Source organism: Corvus hawaiiensis, chromosome 8, assembly GCF_020740725.1.
Source record: "Corvus hawaiiensis isolate bCorHaw1 chromosome 8, bCorHaw1.pri.cur, whole genome shotgun sequence".
NCBI classification, from domain to species: domain Eukaryota; kingdom Metazoa; phylum Chordata; class Aves; order Passeriformes; family Corvidae; genus Corvus; species Corvus hawaiiensis.
This window is the reverse complement of record NC_063220.1, coordinates 25,717,390-25,734,560: the sequence shown is the minus strand read 5'-3', so window position 1 is coordinate 25,734,560 and position 17,171 is coordinate 25,717,390. Positions and strand designations below refer to the sequence as shown.

The following is a 17,171-nucleotide window of genomic DNA, read 5'->3' as shown; positions in this document are numbered from 1 at the left end:
CCTTGCAGGAGTGATGTGGATTTTGAGTCAATATCAATGACAGATAGAAGAAAAATATTAACCCTGATTTTTTAAAGTGAGGCTGCTATCAGTATCACACAAGAGAATGACAAAGCTTTCATTGCTGAGGTGGCATAGCATAATTTTAATTATTTTTTAAGTACATACAATGCTTAGATTTATATTTTGCTGATTTAACCATTAGTGAAATTTTTACATAATCATTAAAGTTATTTTTCAAGGTACATAAGAACACTCTATATAAAAATACTTCTTGAAATAAAACCACATTATTAGATCTTTGAAGTGCCATAGATCTTATTATGTTTCATAATTCAAAAAGGAAAAGGTTAGCAGCACAGGTATTTCATTATTCTTTCCAATTGCATACCTTCATTTAAATGTTTCGTTTTGAGGGTTTTTTTCCCTTGGAAGATCTTCATTTTATCTTTTAAGCCAATGAGACTTGAATAAAGGCAATAGAGAGTAAAAAAAACCTCTGGTATTATTATATTCACATACAGTGTTTATCACTGAAGAGTGATTTACACTTTAAAGTATGTTTATTCTTAAAACAATAAAAATAAAACCAAACTGCAAATATCATGTTTGACATTTTAAGTACCTTCTGGACATCACATTCCTTCCCCCCACCCCAAACACATTTCCAAAATCATATAGTGATTTCAAGTGCATTGATTTTTGGTTACTCTGTGTGCTACATCTTCTCACCCCAGGTTTGTGAAGACTTGCTAAATGCAGTTCCCATTGATTAGGAAATAAGTTGTTAATGCTCTGATCTTCTAAAACAATAAAGTCCAGGATAATACGAAACTAGAAACCAAGTATCCAGACAGCAGAACCTGTTGGCCACTACTGAGAACTTTGGTTGTAAAGTTCCGTTTTCTTCTCATGTAGGTACCTGAGACACCCTCAAAATTTCCTGAGACTTTTGCCAAAAGACATGAGAGGGTAATTAGACCCTTATCTATAGTGGGTTTACATCCCCAAGTCTGCTCTTTGATGATGTGGTTCATTTCTTGTTCCAATGGAAATAGCAAGTATGTAATATAGAGTCTGTCATCTATTTCTATACAGATTTCTTAAACTCTTCTGACAGTGGAGAAAGGAGTTGCGTCTGACAGGCTGTGATTTACAGGACCAAGGCCTATACTCATCATTCTGGATGGCAAGAAGGGAACAAAACAAACCATTGGGGCATCAATAATTTTTAGTTCCATGTGCAAACCAATATGGTCCTTCCAAAACCAGACTAAATCTGTAAACTTCTATTTTTTTGTCCACCATTTGTGAGACTCTCTACTCCTGCTCCTTTGTGAACCACAACAAGACGGAGCAAACAGAGTATTTCCAGAAAAATAATACTGCAGAGACAGCCATAGTGCTGCCCTCCTCATCCCATCTTGCCTGTGTAAGTTAAGCTACAGAGAGAGATGGATCATAGAATCACAGAATGCTTTGGGTTGGGAGGGACCTCAAAGATCATTTAGTTCCAACCTCCCTGCCATGGAGTTCTGTTCACTAGACCAGGTTGCTCAAAGCCCCAACCAACATGGCCTTGAATCCTTGCAGGGATGGGCCATCCGTAACTTTTCTGGGCAACCTGAGTCAGTGCCTCACCATCCTCACAGTAAAGTATTTCTTCCTAATATCTAATCTAAATCTGCTTCTTTCACTTTAAAGTCATTGCCCCTTGTCCCATGCCCCATCCAGCTTTCCTGTGGGCCCCCTTTAGGTACTGGAAGGTGCTATAAGGTCTTCCCACAGCTTAAGTTAAATTCTGCCCAAATGCAAAGGCACAGCTGTGTTGTGTGCACATTCAGAAGAGGGCCTGAACTGCTCTTACATTTCTTGCCATCCCACTCTGTTATATCACTTAGTTGGTCTCTGCCTGTAGTGATAAAAATGGTATTTAGGCCAATGTGTTCTTTGTTAATTGCATTAGCCATGTGCCTAAGACTTAGGCTTCCTCTTCTCCCAGCACTGCCTTCGGCTATTAACATGGCAATTAACATTTAAATATATGTCACTATTAACAGTGTACTTAATCTGTCAGGTGAGAGGGATACAATCTGTTTTAGACAGACTAAGATGATCAGTGGAATGCTAACTACAAAATTCACATGGGTACAGAGACCCTTTTTATATAGAAAAACAAGCCAGTTTATACGTTACTTTTTATACTGAGTCTCCAAAAGCAGAGGGAAGAAATACATTTGTGTTCTGTTCATGAGGTCTAATCATACTCAATACTTTTTTTTTCAATTTCTGCAAAATATTTTAGAATTTTATTTTGCAAATAGGATCATTTTCCCTTGGGGAAAAAAGTTAATATTATATTGGCTTTTATCTTCCAAGGGTTTTTCTGTCTGTTTAAATCACCTTCTTTTAGCATAATTTTTCCTCACATGGTAGCAAAGATCAGAACATAAGTGTGTTCAACCCTACACACATGTATACATATATATTCCTGAAGCAGATTTAGCAAACAGAAAACTGCTTCTGGCTTGGAAACAGAAAATTTCTGTACTTGTAGTGTGGCTAAGTCCAGCAGAAGGAGCTGCATTACTTTAACAAGGGGCATTAAAATCAAAAGACCTTTTGGAGGTCCATATTCAGATGTAAAAAGAAATGCCTTCTCCTTGCTTGTTTATGGAATATCATTGGATTCTACAAACTAGCTAAAATCCAGGCAGCCAGCTGATAATGAATCATGGAATTCCAACACCAGCAGAGACTAAGAGTTTCCCTTAGCTAAACTAAAGTTTTGAGTTTAACTTTACTACATTTTGAGCAGGAAATAAATATCCTGAAACTATTTGCTAACTGTCCAGCTTTGAAAGACAATATTTGTTCTGAAAGCCTCAAGATTGGGGCTCTGTAGAATCCTTGCCAGAGGCCCTCATGCCCCCCCGCGCTGTGCCCGTCACCGCTCGGTCCAGACAGTTCTGGGGTAGCGTTCCAAGAGCACATTCCTCAGCTGGGCTGTGTGGATCTTGTCTCTGGTCTCCACAGTGCAGATGACCTGGAAAAAGAATTAAGACCATTCCTGATGGCATGGCAGCAATCTCAGGCAAATTTCCAACTTAATGCTAAAACACACTCATAAAAAACAGTTCAGTAAAATCAGTTCAAAATAAAAACTCTGGACCTCACTTTCACTGTCTATGCAGGTAATAAAACTGACACTGGAGACATCTGGGGCTCTTCCAGCCTGTCTGCATGATCATAAAACCTTCCAAAAGCCCTACTTCATTGCCTTCAAAGTTTAAATAAGACAGGCTGATCCTCTGCTGGCTCCTGGGCAAGGTACTTGTCTGCTCTTGGCCTCCCTGAAGACATCTGTTGGTAGCTTCTCTCTTCCGTTCCCTGGGGTATGTACGTGACATTGCTGCCACCTCACCCACCTCTGACTCTTACCTCACCACATTTCTGTATTCCTAGCAAGTGTTTGTTCTAATACCTCCATCCTTCAAGCATTTTATATTCTCCTTCTCTTCTCTCTCATGCAGTTATCCCCCAGTTCTTTACCATCTCTGCAATATTCTGGCTGGTTTCACTTCTCACACACCTTCTTGCTTCATTCTGGTTTTTGTTTGCTTATTGCATCACTCCTAGTTTTCTTTTATGGTTGTTCTGCTGCTAAATAAAACTAAACTCAGGCAAAACTAATCTTGATAATTTTTTTTAATTCTTCACTTTCCTCCACAGGTACTGTTGAAATCCTGTCATGTAGCCACTGAAGATAATAACTTCAGTGGCATTTTTCCAATTTTTCTATAATCTCTCCTTTTTGCATACTCACATCTTTGCCCCATCACTTGAAAGCCTGGGCACTAGCAAAGATGAGGCACCAATGTGAAGGTGCAGAAGGAAAATTATACTTCACAATTTTAGACTCCTAACTTCTATCACTGCTGGCCCTGCTGGAATTATCACGGGTGTCAAAAGTGCCACACGGAAAAAAGACCTCACAGAAACATGGAAATCTAGCAAGGAAAGGAGCCAAGATAAGTCACGGTGCAACTACAGAGAATTCATTGTAACAGACAAATCTCCAGAGAGCAGAGAAAGAACGAGCATGGTAACCTGATGGTGGGCTGCTCCAGACATGCCCTGTTAAAATGTTCCTATCAGAGCTGCATCCTTTTTAGAAAGCAACAAGGCAAAAAATACTCAAATATGTTTACAAGGACAATTCTAAATAAGAACCTCAAATTCACATTTTCTGGAACTTCTTAAAAATAACAACAAACCTTTAGCAAAACTGTTGATGAAAATATAAAACACCCCAAGTTATTCTAAATAGCCATAGCTCACTTAATTAGGAAACTGGCTACACCTTTTCAAATATCCATCATGAAATAAGCCACATTTCTGATCTGGTCTTGTAATTCTTCACCTCTTGTGCTGAACATAGTTCTATTTGATTGGTTCTTTGGAATGCAAATTAGATGCTAATTTCTTTCTTCTTCAAAAAAGTGGGATTTAGTCTCAAGAGAAGGGCAGTCATAGAGGAAAAGTAATAATGCAGAAAGAGGAGAGAACACAATGATTGGGAAAAGTATCTGAGAACACCAGTGTACCAAACACCCATTTTCCATTCCCTGGTTCATATTAAATCCCTGAAGCTTTGCAATCATATCTTCAAGAGGACACACTCATCTCTCACAGAGTCTGGAATTTTAAAAAAGCAACATTTTCCCCCTTCCACAGCAATCACGCCTGTTTTGTCCTGAGTAGATCAATTACTGCTCTTGGAACCAGTCTGGACTTGACAGATTCAGCCCTGAATGTCTGGCAGCAAGCATTTGCTGTGCCCTGGGAGCAAGCATGGGGAAGCATTTTGATTTATGGTTAATTATCGTCTCTGCCCTTTCCTTTCTGCTCATGATGGAAACCAGGCAGACCTCACTAGACTGGAGCCAGAGAGCTTGTGAACAGGTTAGATAAACACTGTCTTTTTGTTCCGAGCATGCACCACATCCAGCAGCTGATATGGGAGATACCATGCTGTAGTGTATCGTAAGAGTAGTAACAGCAAGAGCAGTGGTAACAACTCCAGAAATTCATCTGACATCTCACAGTTGTCAAAGAGAGGAATAGAGAACGTTTGCTCCCAGCAGGAGTGAAGAGAGAATCACACAACACCTCAGGGCAGCTACAGATCTCAGCAGCAAGGAAGGCAAGATTTTACTTTCTTGCTTAGACTAAGACAATTTACACTGCAGTTTTACTTTCACAAACTGCACTCTCTTGTTTGCTTCACCTGGGAAGCATCATTTACATGAGCGTCCAACAGGGCACCCCTCACATTCAGGGGGAGGTTAATGAGGTTATATTTATGTGGAATGAAGAAGCACCCCAGTACTACTCACTATAGGAGGCTGCATAGCTATCAATGACCTAAGAGTAAGTGGCCCAAAATGGTCTTTTTTAAGAACAAATGGCAGAACCTATTGCCTGATCTTTCTTGTACACCAGACAAGATAACCTATGACAACTAGAGAAAAATTTACTTTAAATTTATTTCATACTGATGAGCCCTCAGAACTATGCATGGGATTTTTGAACCTGCAGAGCCCTTACTGGCTGCCGGGCCGCCTATGCACAGCACACCTTTCTTTTCTGTGTATCAAGAAACCCCACAAACCCACCAACAACAAGAGTGCATTTTATGAGTTTCTCTCCTACATAGCACGTCTTTGCTGGATTAAATAAATAAATAAATAAATGTCTGGTCCAGTAAGACCATTAAAATAACCAGCCAGATGGATCTTTTACTGCATTTAAAGTTCCATTCCCTGTGGCAGGTAATCTAAAGATACGTTCCAGCCAAAGGGTTTAGTCAGCCTGTAAATTTTTGTCAGAGAAGGCCTACAAGTAATTAAAGACAGAAGAGATTTCACTGAATATGGATGGCTTGTGGGTTTTATTTAATGACTGGAAGTAATTGAGGCAGCAGGACAAAGGCTAAAAAAAAAATAAAGGAAAAAATTGATTACAAGTTATTACTGTGCAACACCAAAATCCAGATGCATAAATTCAAATACTCATAGAAATTACACTGATTTCAAAGAGAGGAAATTTCATAACTTCCCAAAAGAAAGAAATTTGCAACGTTCTATGCTGAATAGGGAGGGCACCTCTACTCCCTCTTAAATGCAAGTTCTCATAATGGAGGCACTTTGCCTTTTAGATCATATTTTCATAGATTTTAAAAATGAATTTGGCATGCCTCTCAGCTCCCTGATGCCTACTATCTGTAGGTTGTGTGTGCAAATAAAAACAGTGGGTGGACATGCTGAGCCAATGTCAGAGAGCAGAGGAAATGTGAGTAGTCCTGCTGAATCAAGAGAGTTCAGTCTTTTGTGCTTTTCCAGGCTCAATGTAAAGCTAATACTAAGTAACTAGTGCAGTTCTTTACGTCTGGGAATCATCCATTGAACATTTGTATCCTCCTTCTTTAATTCTAGAAATCATATTCATTATATTTTCTTAAGCTGCTGTTGTAGGATTTGCATAACTTAGTAATCATGATACACCACATTTAGCAACATTATAGGTTTGTTTGCATGAAAGTCACTGGAGTTAGGAGTGAAAACTTTATTTATATATACACTGGTTTCAGTTCTATATTTAGAAAAAGGGGTTTCTTTTTTAAAAATCAACAACTGGGCAATTTTCTGAATTATTCAGTAAACACCCAGCATAAGTTACTTCACATTACAGATTATTTGGTAACAGCAGCTCGGTTGATGGTTTGGGGATCAGCTGTCAGATCATCCCCAAGGTCAGAGCAATGGAATGCTTGAGAAAGAGTGCAGCAGCTGTCAGCTGCTTGTGCAACCTGAGCCCTTATCTTTTGGCAATTGGTGCATTCAGGTCGGCGAGCAGGAGCACGAGCAAGCCATGCTAGGTAAGGCAGGGAACGATCCACCAGGAACGCTTGGGCCCTCCCCAGAGCCAGGCTCCAATTCCCCAGCTGGGGCAGCCTGCTCTGTACCACAGTCTGCTGTGGAACGCCATTGGAGAACATGACCGAATTCTTCTGGAGGGCCTCAGAAGAAACGGAGTGCTGAACTTCCCCCTCCCAGTGTCTCCATTCTGTAGTTGGGGAACAGAGCATGGAAGCAGAGCCTTGCCCAGGGTCATGCAGGAAATGCTTTAGGAATGATAGCATCCTTCTGCACACTGTAGCTGTACAACTGCCTGCTCCTCTGTATTTGCTCCACAGGGCAGTAACAGGGAATATGTTGGCAACTGGGGACTCCAATCCAAAAGATTCCTTTCCAGCCTTTACAAAATGCAAGTTGGCCCAAACAAATTTATTTAAATTGACCAGAGCAGACTAAAATAATTTATTGAGTTCTGGCCTGAGGCGAATGAACTGTATGAGAAAAAAGGTATTACACCACACAAAGCCAGGAATTCCAGCACCACTGGGAGAATGTGTAATGTTACTGAAAGGAGAAGGAAATATTTGATTTATGACTTAGCATTTTCTTGCACAGGCAAGAGGGACAAGTAATGTGGTGGATGTTCTTTTTACAGCTGGTCTCTTCCAAGTTCTTCAAAACCACAGCATAGTGAAGGTCCTGAGAGGTATGAAGTGAACAGACCAGATAACCCATAATGTCAGACAGGAGTGAGGTCAGAGGGAGCACTGCCACCACTGCAGTGCAAAAGCCACCCACTGAAAAGCTGCTGGGGCAATTCAGGACCTTGCAGAATCCTCCTGGACCTGCCAGTTTGATTATGCTGTAACTTCAGTGGTGAGAAGACTTTTCTAGAAAATTCATGAGCTGAAAGATATTTTTTTTCAACTACGTTGCACAAGTCCAAAAATTAGACCTCATTAAGCAGGCAAGCTGCTGATCTACTTCATAGCAAAGAACATCCTTACCTTATTGAGTTGCTGATTTTGCTCATTGACTTCTGAGTCAATAGTAATATGAAATTAAAGGGACTTAAAAGGTTTTAAAGAGGTTTACAGATGGAAGCAATTTAAGTGATAAATTGTCCCAATTGAATCTCAGGAATATTACTGATGGAGAACAGAGAAGTTCACAGAAGCAAGTTGTAGCTTCCCCCCATGAACTGGGTTGTCCTTTAGATCTCTGTATCCATTTAATTTGTGATATCAGATGATTTTTTTCATTAGCCCTGGTATTTTTTTCTGTCTAGATATTCCCAGCCATCTAACCTCCTTCAACAGCTTTAAAATGTGAAGCCTACCAAACCAGTTATTTGTCTGATTTGCTAAGAGTTATCTATTTCAATATAGGGACTTTGGAAGTAGCTTCCTAACCAGTCAGGTAAGAATGAATTAGGGTGTAGTCCTCTGCGTGAAAGAAATCCAGAATGAGTCACAAGGGAAGAGAATCTAAACTGGACGGATAAGCAGGCAGAATCCTAAAGAAACTCCCATATTGTTCTCCAAGGAACACAAGCAGCTGATCCCTCTGCACAAGGCACTTCTTCATCTAATATAGACATATTCCTTATTTTTTATTGTAAAAAAAAAAATCTCTTATTTTTGTCATTAAAATGTCCCAAAAGGTTTTTTTTTCCAGAAGCGTAATTTGAACATAAGATTCATTTTAGAAAGTCCTTACTATTTTATAAAATCAGACTATCAGAAAGGATCTTCCCACAGGACATTCCACATGTGAACTAGAAGAACAAACACTAACCCAGAAAGGTATTTCACTAGAATGAAAAAAGCCCCCAACCAAAGCAGCTCTATCATCCTGATAAGTGACTAGAAGCCAAGTTTCTCTTCTTTGGAAATAAAAGACTAAATCTAAAAGGATGATTAAATACTGAGGCAATAATCTTGACAGGACAGATTTAGTGTTTCAAATAAGCATCTATGCTCGCTGGTCTGTTCTGCCAAACACCCAGTCTATATCCACAGTCAAAAGCACACATTAAAGTCAGAATGAAATGGGTATAGCTGCAACACCTTTCTTGTTATTGCCACCAGTACAACACAAGGTGGTAATTTTGGTTCTTGATCCACGTTTAAATTCATGCTTAATTTTAAGTGCTGTGATTTACATAGCAAATGCTTAAGGTATTTTGATGACACAGGTCTTTGGCTCTTGGAAACAACAAAAACAAAACATCCCTCACATGTATTAGCTTTACTATGAAAATATGTACTTTTTCCTGTATCTGGATAGAGCAAATTAATTTTGATGCTTACATATAAACTCTATATTTTTCCCTTTTTGATTACATGTGTTTTAATTTTCAAAGAAAGCTTCACAATTCACTAGGTGTCACCAGACAGAGCTGCCTGCAGATGTCTCTACGTCTGGGTCACTACTTTGTACTTCACATCTAATTATCCAATAGCCTCTCCCAGACTGATTAAAAGCCATCATGCAAATCCAATATCCAATTAAATTATTCAGGGATGCAAATTCCTCCCCTCAACCTTTTTGTAGTGCAACACTGTCAGATTCTTCAAGTGGACAGTCAGTGAAAATACATTGTGTTTAAAGTGCAGAGAATAGCACATGGCACTGTTTTCACTCAGGGCCTGTATTTACTAAAATCTAAAAAAAAACACCCCAAAAAAACAACAACAAAAAAAGCCAAACCAAAACAAACAAAAAAACCACCTAAGACTGTAGATTTTGTTTAATTTGCTTAATAGCATTAATAAAAACTACAAGCCTCACTCCATATAAATAGTGTTGAAAACTTTATACGAGTTACAGGGTTTGTTGAATCTAGCCTTCAGTGAAAAGGGTTTCCAGAGCTAAGTTAGTCACTCAGTGGGATTTATCCACCTCGTGCAGCGGGTGTCACGCTATCTCCAAGTCACCCAAAACAGTGAGCTGGCCTATCATTATGGCACACTGCAGAACAATGTGGGGTAAGTCCTTGATGCTTGACAGAACTGATGATATCATGTACTATAGTGATCTTTACCTCTTCTTTATATCTGCAAGTGAAAATATTGAGCGGGCTTTTGCATCCAGGTGGGAAATTAAATGTAAAGGCCAAAACCAAAGAACTTGCTTACCCAGTAACATTTCTGCACCCCAGTTACAAGTCTGTTCAGCAAAGATCTCTAATTTGACTTGCACCTGAGGTTTCACAAACTAAGCCAGGTTGGACCTGGACAGTGATAGCATGAAATCAGTAGGACCACACCTTTGCCAAAGCAGTTGAAATAAGAGATACGCCATGAGACAAATGGTCCTTTTAAGAGACACCAATAGCTGGTAACACCTCTTCACTGTTACAGCATCCAGTACTCAACAAAGGAATAATGATTTGCCTTTGTGCTCTGGTGGATAAGAAAAAAAACTGAGGCCCTAGTTAAAAGCTAGCATTCCTTGAGAGTAAGGGTGTTCTCTACATTACTTTAAGGCAAATGTCAGACAATTACAGCCAGCCTACACAGCTGGCTCTTCAAGTTCTGGACGGATGCTGCAGCTTGCTCACCTCCACCAGCACCCTGCCACACATATCAGGAGGGTTCAGAACAGCAATAGTGCAATACAACACCTGGAGTATTTCACCAGGATGTTGCAACAGCAGGTAAAACTGGTCCTGTGTTATTTATATGCCTGCTAAGTGCTTGGCAAGAAGCTGTACAACACAGAGGAAACAATCTCTGACACTGCACACTGTTGGACTTCTTCAACAATGGCATAAAGAGACACAGGAAAACAGAATAAACCAGGGGAGGCCAGTACTATTAGAGAAATTGAAATGGCATCTCATCTTACCTCAACAGTGAAGAGCTCAGATGTCACAAATGTGCGTTCTTGTTTGATATCCAAAACTCTAGATCAAATAAGGGACAAATTAGAGATCACAACAATCCCCTGTCACTGCAAAACAGTTTCCACAAGTGTTTGGAGAGTAAATATCTTTCCTTCTTTCTGAATTACACACAATTCTATGCTACAAAGGTGTTTTCAGATTAGAACAAAAATGAAGGAAATAAAAACTTTTTTGCTATATAACAAGAAAAAACTTTTGATTAATTAGCTACTCAAAGACTTGGCTTCAGAGACATTCGGAAACATTTGCCAATCTTTAAATAATCTTTCTGCTACTCTGTGATAATATTTTCCAACTATTAATCTGATTTACCTTGCTTCTTCCCGAGCCAAAATTTCCAGTAGCTTTGACATGTCTCCTGGGCAGTCGGAAATCACAAGGGAAAATCTGCACACTCTGTTATCAAGGGTCAGGGCATGAGCTATGCACTGTTGCAGCAAATGTAATTCCAGGTTTCCACTGCATATAACAACTGCCACTCTGAAAACAGACAGAAAAATAGCAGTTTTGACTTGCACTTGCCCATGTAAAGGGACCATAAATCATAAACACTGCATCCAAATCAGCTTAAGGTCTGCTAGAACCACCCCTCACTAAGTATTACATGTCAGAGGGCTCCTGGCTCTCAGTAGCCATTTTGAGCGGGTAGGCAAGGCCTAGAAGCTGGCTGCATTTGTTGGCCTGAAGTGTTGTTTTCATTTTGAATTTCCTGGACATTTGAGTTTTGTTAGAGATAGTTAGCTGGAGAATTGAAGGTCTAGGTTTCAAGTTTTAAAAATTTGACATAATTCTCCCCTGGAAGTTCTAAGTTTCAGGCTCTTATTGATCAGACATCAATATGTATGTTCAAGGCTTTCTGTAACCATTGATTAAATTCATCATAGCCCTAAAAAATGAGTGCAGAAATTTTTGAAGGGCAAGTGAAGAGCCATATGATTAGTCTATGAAAATCTCTCTCTGCAGAGCCAAATCTAACCTGAGACCAAACCCTTGCATTTTCCCTTTTATTTTATACTGAAAATTGCTGCTGTTCTGTGTGTACTCTGTCAGCCTCTTCTGAAGAATTGCCTCAGCAGTATTTTAGTGTACAATGCTATGCACTGGAAATTTTATTTTGTCTTGAGGGCATGTAAGTTTAAATACATTCTGGACTATGATCTGAGCCAAGGCTCAATCCACTTAAGTGCTGAGTCCTCAAGCTGAGAGGCAAGGCAGCACTTACCCACACATTCAACACTAAGCACAAGGATAATCCCTCTGACTATGCGGACACTTCTCAGGACCGGGAGGTGCCACGGGGTGACTGCAGCAGACAGCCTAGCTCCTGTCCCACCACAGACAGGGCTGGATTCCACAAGTGGAATGAGAGGAGACAACAGGATGACAAGAGCAGGATACTGTCCTGGCAGGTGTGACAATGCCTCGTGGAGTTGTAACTGCCTTTCCCCCAAACATCTGAGAATCGAGGAAAGGGACAAAATTTGTCAGGTCTGCAGGCTGGCATTTGTCTGGTTCAACACAATCTTACCACCTGTGACTGGTCTAGTCAGTCTGAAGTTTCTGCCACCAATGAGGCCCTTGCCAGTTCAGGGGCAGGAACTGCTTTGTCACCCATAGAAGAAGTAGCTTTTCACCGTTTACCTGGGACCAAGGTGCTCAATCCCATGCTTTTCCACAGTTCCCTATTTGCAATAGCTGCTGTACCTTTTACCCTTCAACTCAGGCAGCTTCCCTGCCACCAATGCTGCAAGTCCTATGGCCCCTTCAGCATCAACTGTGGCTCGTTCATACTCCAGCAGTCTCAGCATTGAAATGAGGATGTCCTCCTCCCTGAAAGCGAGAGACTTGGGTCAAAACAAATCAAATGGGCTCCCAAAAGCAGAAGATAATACATTTATGTGTAACTGGGTTCTTGCCATCTTCCCAGATACATAAGACCACAGGGTTACAGAACAGTGTGCTACTGGGGGTGAATGTACACCTCAGACTCATTATTAACCCAAAGACAGGATGGCTTTTTTTTTTTAGAAATATTACCTAAGTCCTAGTACTAAGTATATTCCACAAATTTGGTCTTTTTATGAAGATTCAGAAGAGGTTTGTCAAGGACAAGTGTTGTAGAACACAAGGACAAGTTTTACACCCAGAGCATGACTGGGTAGTGGTGGCAGGTGAAGTTTTGGCCAAGGGGTCAGTCTGGATGACACTTTTAGTCATATCACTTAGTCTTAGGTAGTCGTGTGAGGAGCAGGGAGTCAGACTTGATGATCCTTCATGGGTCTCTTCCAATTTGAGCTATGCTGCGATTCTATGCTATGGGGGTCTGAGTTCAATGTCTCCAGTGCCCCTCTTGAAAGGAAAGGTACCCCATTGCCATGCTCCCAGTCTCTGCATGATGGCAACTCCTGCCAACCTGCTCTCCACTGCACACGCAGAACCACCATACCCTGGTGGTACAGCACATTTTTCATATACAATAATGTTCATCCAGTATTATTGATTTCACTGTTTTTCTTCACCTACCTCACAGCAACAACTTTATCCACAAGCTTCCCAGTCAGCTGCAAAGAATTGCTGCCAAAGCAAACTCCGCTCACATCTGCAGATTTCAAAAGACAAAAATATGAAGTCGGCTGTTTTAGACATATTCAACATTTTTTAGAGTCCTGGCTGGTCTGTACCCTTAATGAGTGCAGCACACTGCTGTTACATGACCTTAAGTTGCTTGATTTTTTTCATATAACAGAAATGTGTTTGGTAATAAAAGAAAAAAATCTCACAAGAAGATTTTGCCATTTTGGACACCTTCAAGAAAATTCTGATACTTCACTGGCATTCTTGCAGTGTGAGAATGACCCTGCAGCCCAGTGCTTTTCACTGAGGCTTGAAGGAGAGGAGACCCCAGAATGACACTGGGCTTGTTAGCTCCAGCAGGACAGTTGGCTAAGAGTGCAGACACAGGCAGAGCTTATCAAGAGAAATTAGAAGTTTCTTACAAAACTCCAATTTAATCCAAAACTTCCAGAGATTTGAACATCAGGCAAACAGGATGTTCTTAAATTGCTTAACAGTTGAGGTTTTTTGAGCAAATGATATGGAAACAACCATTTATAAACACTGTTGTTCTGAGAACAGCTTTGTGACTAAATATTCAAGCGCTGCATCATTTTCCTGCCTTTTCACAAATTAGTCTTTTACACAAGAGCTTTCCCATTGACTTCACAGGTTTAGATGCTGCATGTGAGCACAATGTTCAGATAAATACTCTCATATTTCCATGCACACTGGAAATAGTATTGTACCCCATCAGGGTGGTGGGGGGAAATGTGGCAGAAGTTGCTCTTACAACTTGAACTAAATTCTGAGTCTTCAGAGAATTCCCTTAAAATATCTTTGAACTGAAATAAGAAAGTAATATAGCTGGAGAAATCTGTTACAACCTTTATTTTACCTCCAAAAGAATACTGCATTTTCTCACCTCCATAGAAGTGATGATTGTTGCAGGCCTGATCTTCAGTTGGGTGGCCAGCTTTTAAGGACTGTTGCAATACTGGGAAACTTTCAGATTCAACTCCCTGAGGAAGAGAGATGTTGTCACATTTTACAGAACCAGTTGTAACAGAAGTTACCACCAAATCAGACAGCAAAACCTACAGAAAGTTTCTTCTTCAAATTAACAATTAATTTCAAGTTGCAAAACAATCATGCTATCACTAAACTTATTCTGTGGCTTACTTAGGACCAAATTTTTCCAGTAAGAACTTATTTCTAAACAGAACTGGATTTTATTTGCTTTGGAAAAGTCTTCCCACACTTTTCTCTTAAATCCACCCAAACAGCCAAGGGACAGGAGCTTTCCTGGTTCTTACAGGGTCCTCTCACAGGCAAAAGTCCACAGGATCAGATAGCTCCTGTCCCCAGCATATGCAGTCTCTGGAAGTGTCAGTAGATACCAGTTTCTTTTGTAAACAGCTGTGGTGAAAGCTGCCCAAATGCAACACTTAATAGGTGAAAGGCAACTTACAATTATAGAAATATGTGGGTTGAGGTGTTTGAGTGCAGCAGCTGACCCTGCCAGCAAGCCACAGTGGCCTCCTGCAGGGAAAATCACTGCGTCCAGCTTTGGCACCTGCTCGTACATCTCCAGCCCCACGGTTCCCAGGCCTGACAGGTAGACAGCACTATCCTCCCTGTGGGAAGGAAGGGCACAGTTCAGCAGGGGTCACATATGTCAGTGCAGTAATAATTCAATCTACTACTTTCAAGACATTGTTCAGCAGAAAAAGATAAATATGAGGGTAAATCTGCAGCATATGAGGGGAGGAGGTGATGCAACAGGACAGTGCCATCAGATGGACCATCGCATGCTGCTACCTGCTGGGAGAAAACTCACACTGTAGACAAGCCCCTCAAAGAGTCTTCAGACTGAAGAGCACTTAATTCCCATTGTTATCAGGTGTTTACAGAGAGAAGTCATATTTCCATTGCCATCACTTCCTTCAGTTCCCTAAAATTTAAATGTTGCAGTCCAAACTACAAGCAAAGCCTCAAAAAGAAATCTCCTCTTTACTTATCAGTGGATTTAGTGTTTGTGATGAATGGAAATTTTCAGGAGATTTAAGCAGTGTGTTCAACCTCACAAATACCAAAGAGATTGCTAGAGCTGTCTTTCCATAGTCCAGGGCCAATATCTGATACCTTTGCCTTACCCTGGAAGGGTAAGCGAAGCATTTAGTCATGCCAAAATATGCACTGGTAAAATACTTTCAGGCAAATGTAATATAAAGAATAGGGACAAACAGTACCAAAAAATGGAAGATAACTCTGCTATACAGTCTCATGACTGACTTGTATCTATTTCTAAAAGCTGGTTTGCATTTTATTTACAAGCTAGCAATGACGTAAATGTAGAACTATATATAAGAAAAGAAATATGAGCTCTCTGTACATTCTGCTTTTTCTGGCAAACAGAATTATAGATCCAATGACTTTACTCAATTTACTTGACCCAAGGATGTTTGGGTACTAGGAAACTGTTTTTATTACTGTTAGACATGCACAGAGAGGCTCAGCATAGGAGTACAAAATTCCTGCAAGAAGGAGACCAAGGCCCTTGAGAAGTTACCTCGCATATATATCAAGACACAGAAAATTCCTCAGGGCAAGGAACTACATAACTATATGTATACTACTACTACTATATGTATACTACTATAACTTATGTATAACTACATAAGAAAGGATGGGATTAATGAACGTCAACTCCTGTAGCACATCCAAAGGCAAAAGCAAGAAACCATAGTGGGATGGGTAACTGAATCCTTGTATTTATTGTCTTTATCAAGATACCGAAGGAGCTCTCACATTCCTCTTATATGTGACAAAATATATCACTATCCTCCTGAACAATTCTGGAGCCTTATTTCCAAAGAAGATTCAGATCCAAGTTTGTGGAGCTACCCCTGCCGTGGTTACATGGGCTACACAGGAAGCTGCAAAAATGAATGAAGGCTTGGGATATTCAATGTAGGAATAAAGCTTCTCTAACAACTGAAAACTGTCCCAACGAGACTTCTCTGGGCATGGAGAACTGTTAGCAATTTGAATCAATAATTCAGATCATCACTTTTTCCTTGCTAACATCCAGTTGAAACATCAGTTCACTGAACAGACTTCAGCTTTTATAATAAAATGTGTGATTTTCTTTGCATTGTGACTGATAACTTTTGCTTTATGAAAGCAAACACATCTCTGAATATCATATGCCTTTGAGGTAAAATGAGGGAACAGGGCAGATAAATCTAAAGACTTTAGACTGAAACAAGCATTTCTGAGCCAGACCTAGAAACTTGGATATTTGTCTTCTGAAATGTATGATACATCAGTAATCAAAGATTGGCTGTCAGGCTTCAGTTTTCCAATGAAGTTTTGGTGTAGCAGCTAGAAGGCCCCGTTCCCATCTGTCCCAAGTAAGCAGCTCAGAGTCTTGTGGATTGAGTAACAGACTAACCAGATCACAAATGACCAGGTTTGATCAGCATTTAGATAGGGAGTTACACGAGAAAAATGGGCTCTCAAGGAAGGAAGGTGTGTAATTCAACCTGCAGCACTCTTTCCTCTCTGATTCACAAAGGAATCTTTCTCACATCCTCACAGAAGTACTGAGTTAGTTATTGGCAATAGTCACATTGCATTTATAATGAGGTCCTGAGCCCCTATAGTTAGTAAAATTTTCATGGCACCTAGGCAGCAATTAGGCAGACTAAATGATTGAATTCCAATTTGAAAAATCACATTTCCTTCCTGGGATTTCCCAGGAAGTTGCAGCTGGGTAAAAAGTG

General features: G+C 40.2%; 1 protein-coding gene across 4 annotated transcripts in view; it reads right to left on the bottom strand.

Moving 5' to 3' along the window:
• Positions 1-125: 125 nt before the first annotated feature.
• Positions 126-17,171, bottom strand: part of LOC125329598 (putative threonine dehydratase) — a 32,220-nt gene continuing 15,174 nt past the window's right edge. For all 4 annotated transcript variants that reach the window (XM_048311770.1, XM_048311771.1, XM_048311768.1 and 1 more), the window contains 7 exons: positions 14,855-15,020; positions 14,309-14,405; positions 13,354-13,429; positions 12,535-12,660; positions 11,143-11,310; positions 10,773-10,830; positions 126-3,046 (listed from right to left, as the gene is read on the bottom strand). In XM_048311770.1, the coding sequence (XP_048167727.1) occupies positions 2,948-3,046; positions 10,773-10,830; positions 11,143-11,310; positions 12,535-12,660; positions 13,354-13,429; positions 14,309-14,405; positions 14,855-15,020 (790 nt within the window). In that variant the 3' untranslated portion in view covers positions 126-2,947. The remainder of the gene's footprint in view (positions 3,047-10,772; positions 10,831-11,142; positions 11,311-12,534; positions 12,661-13,353; positions 13,430-14,308; positions 14,406-14,854; positions 15,021-17,171) is intronic.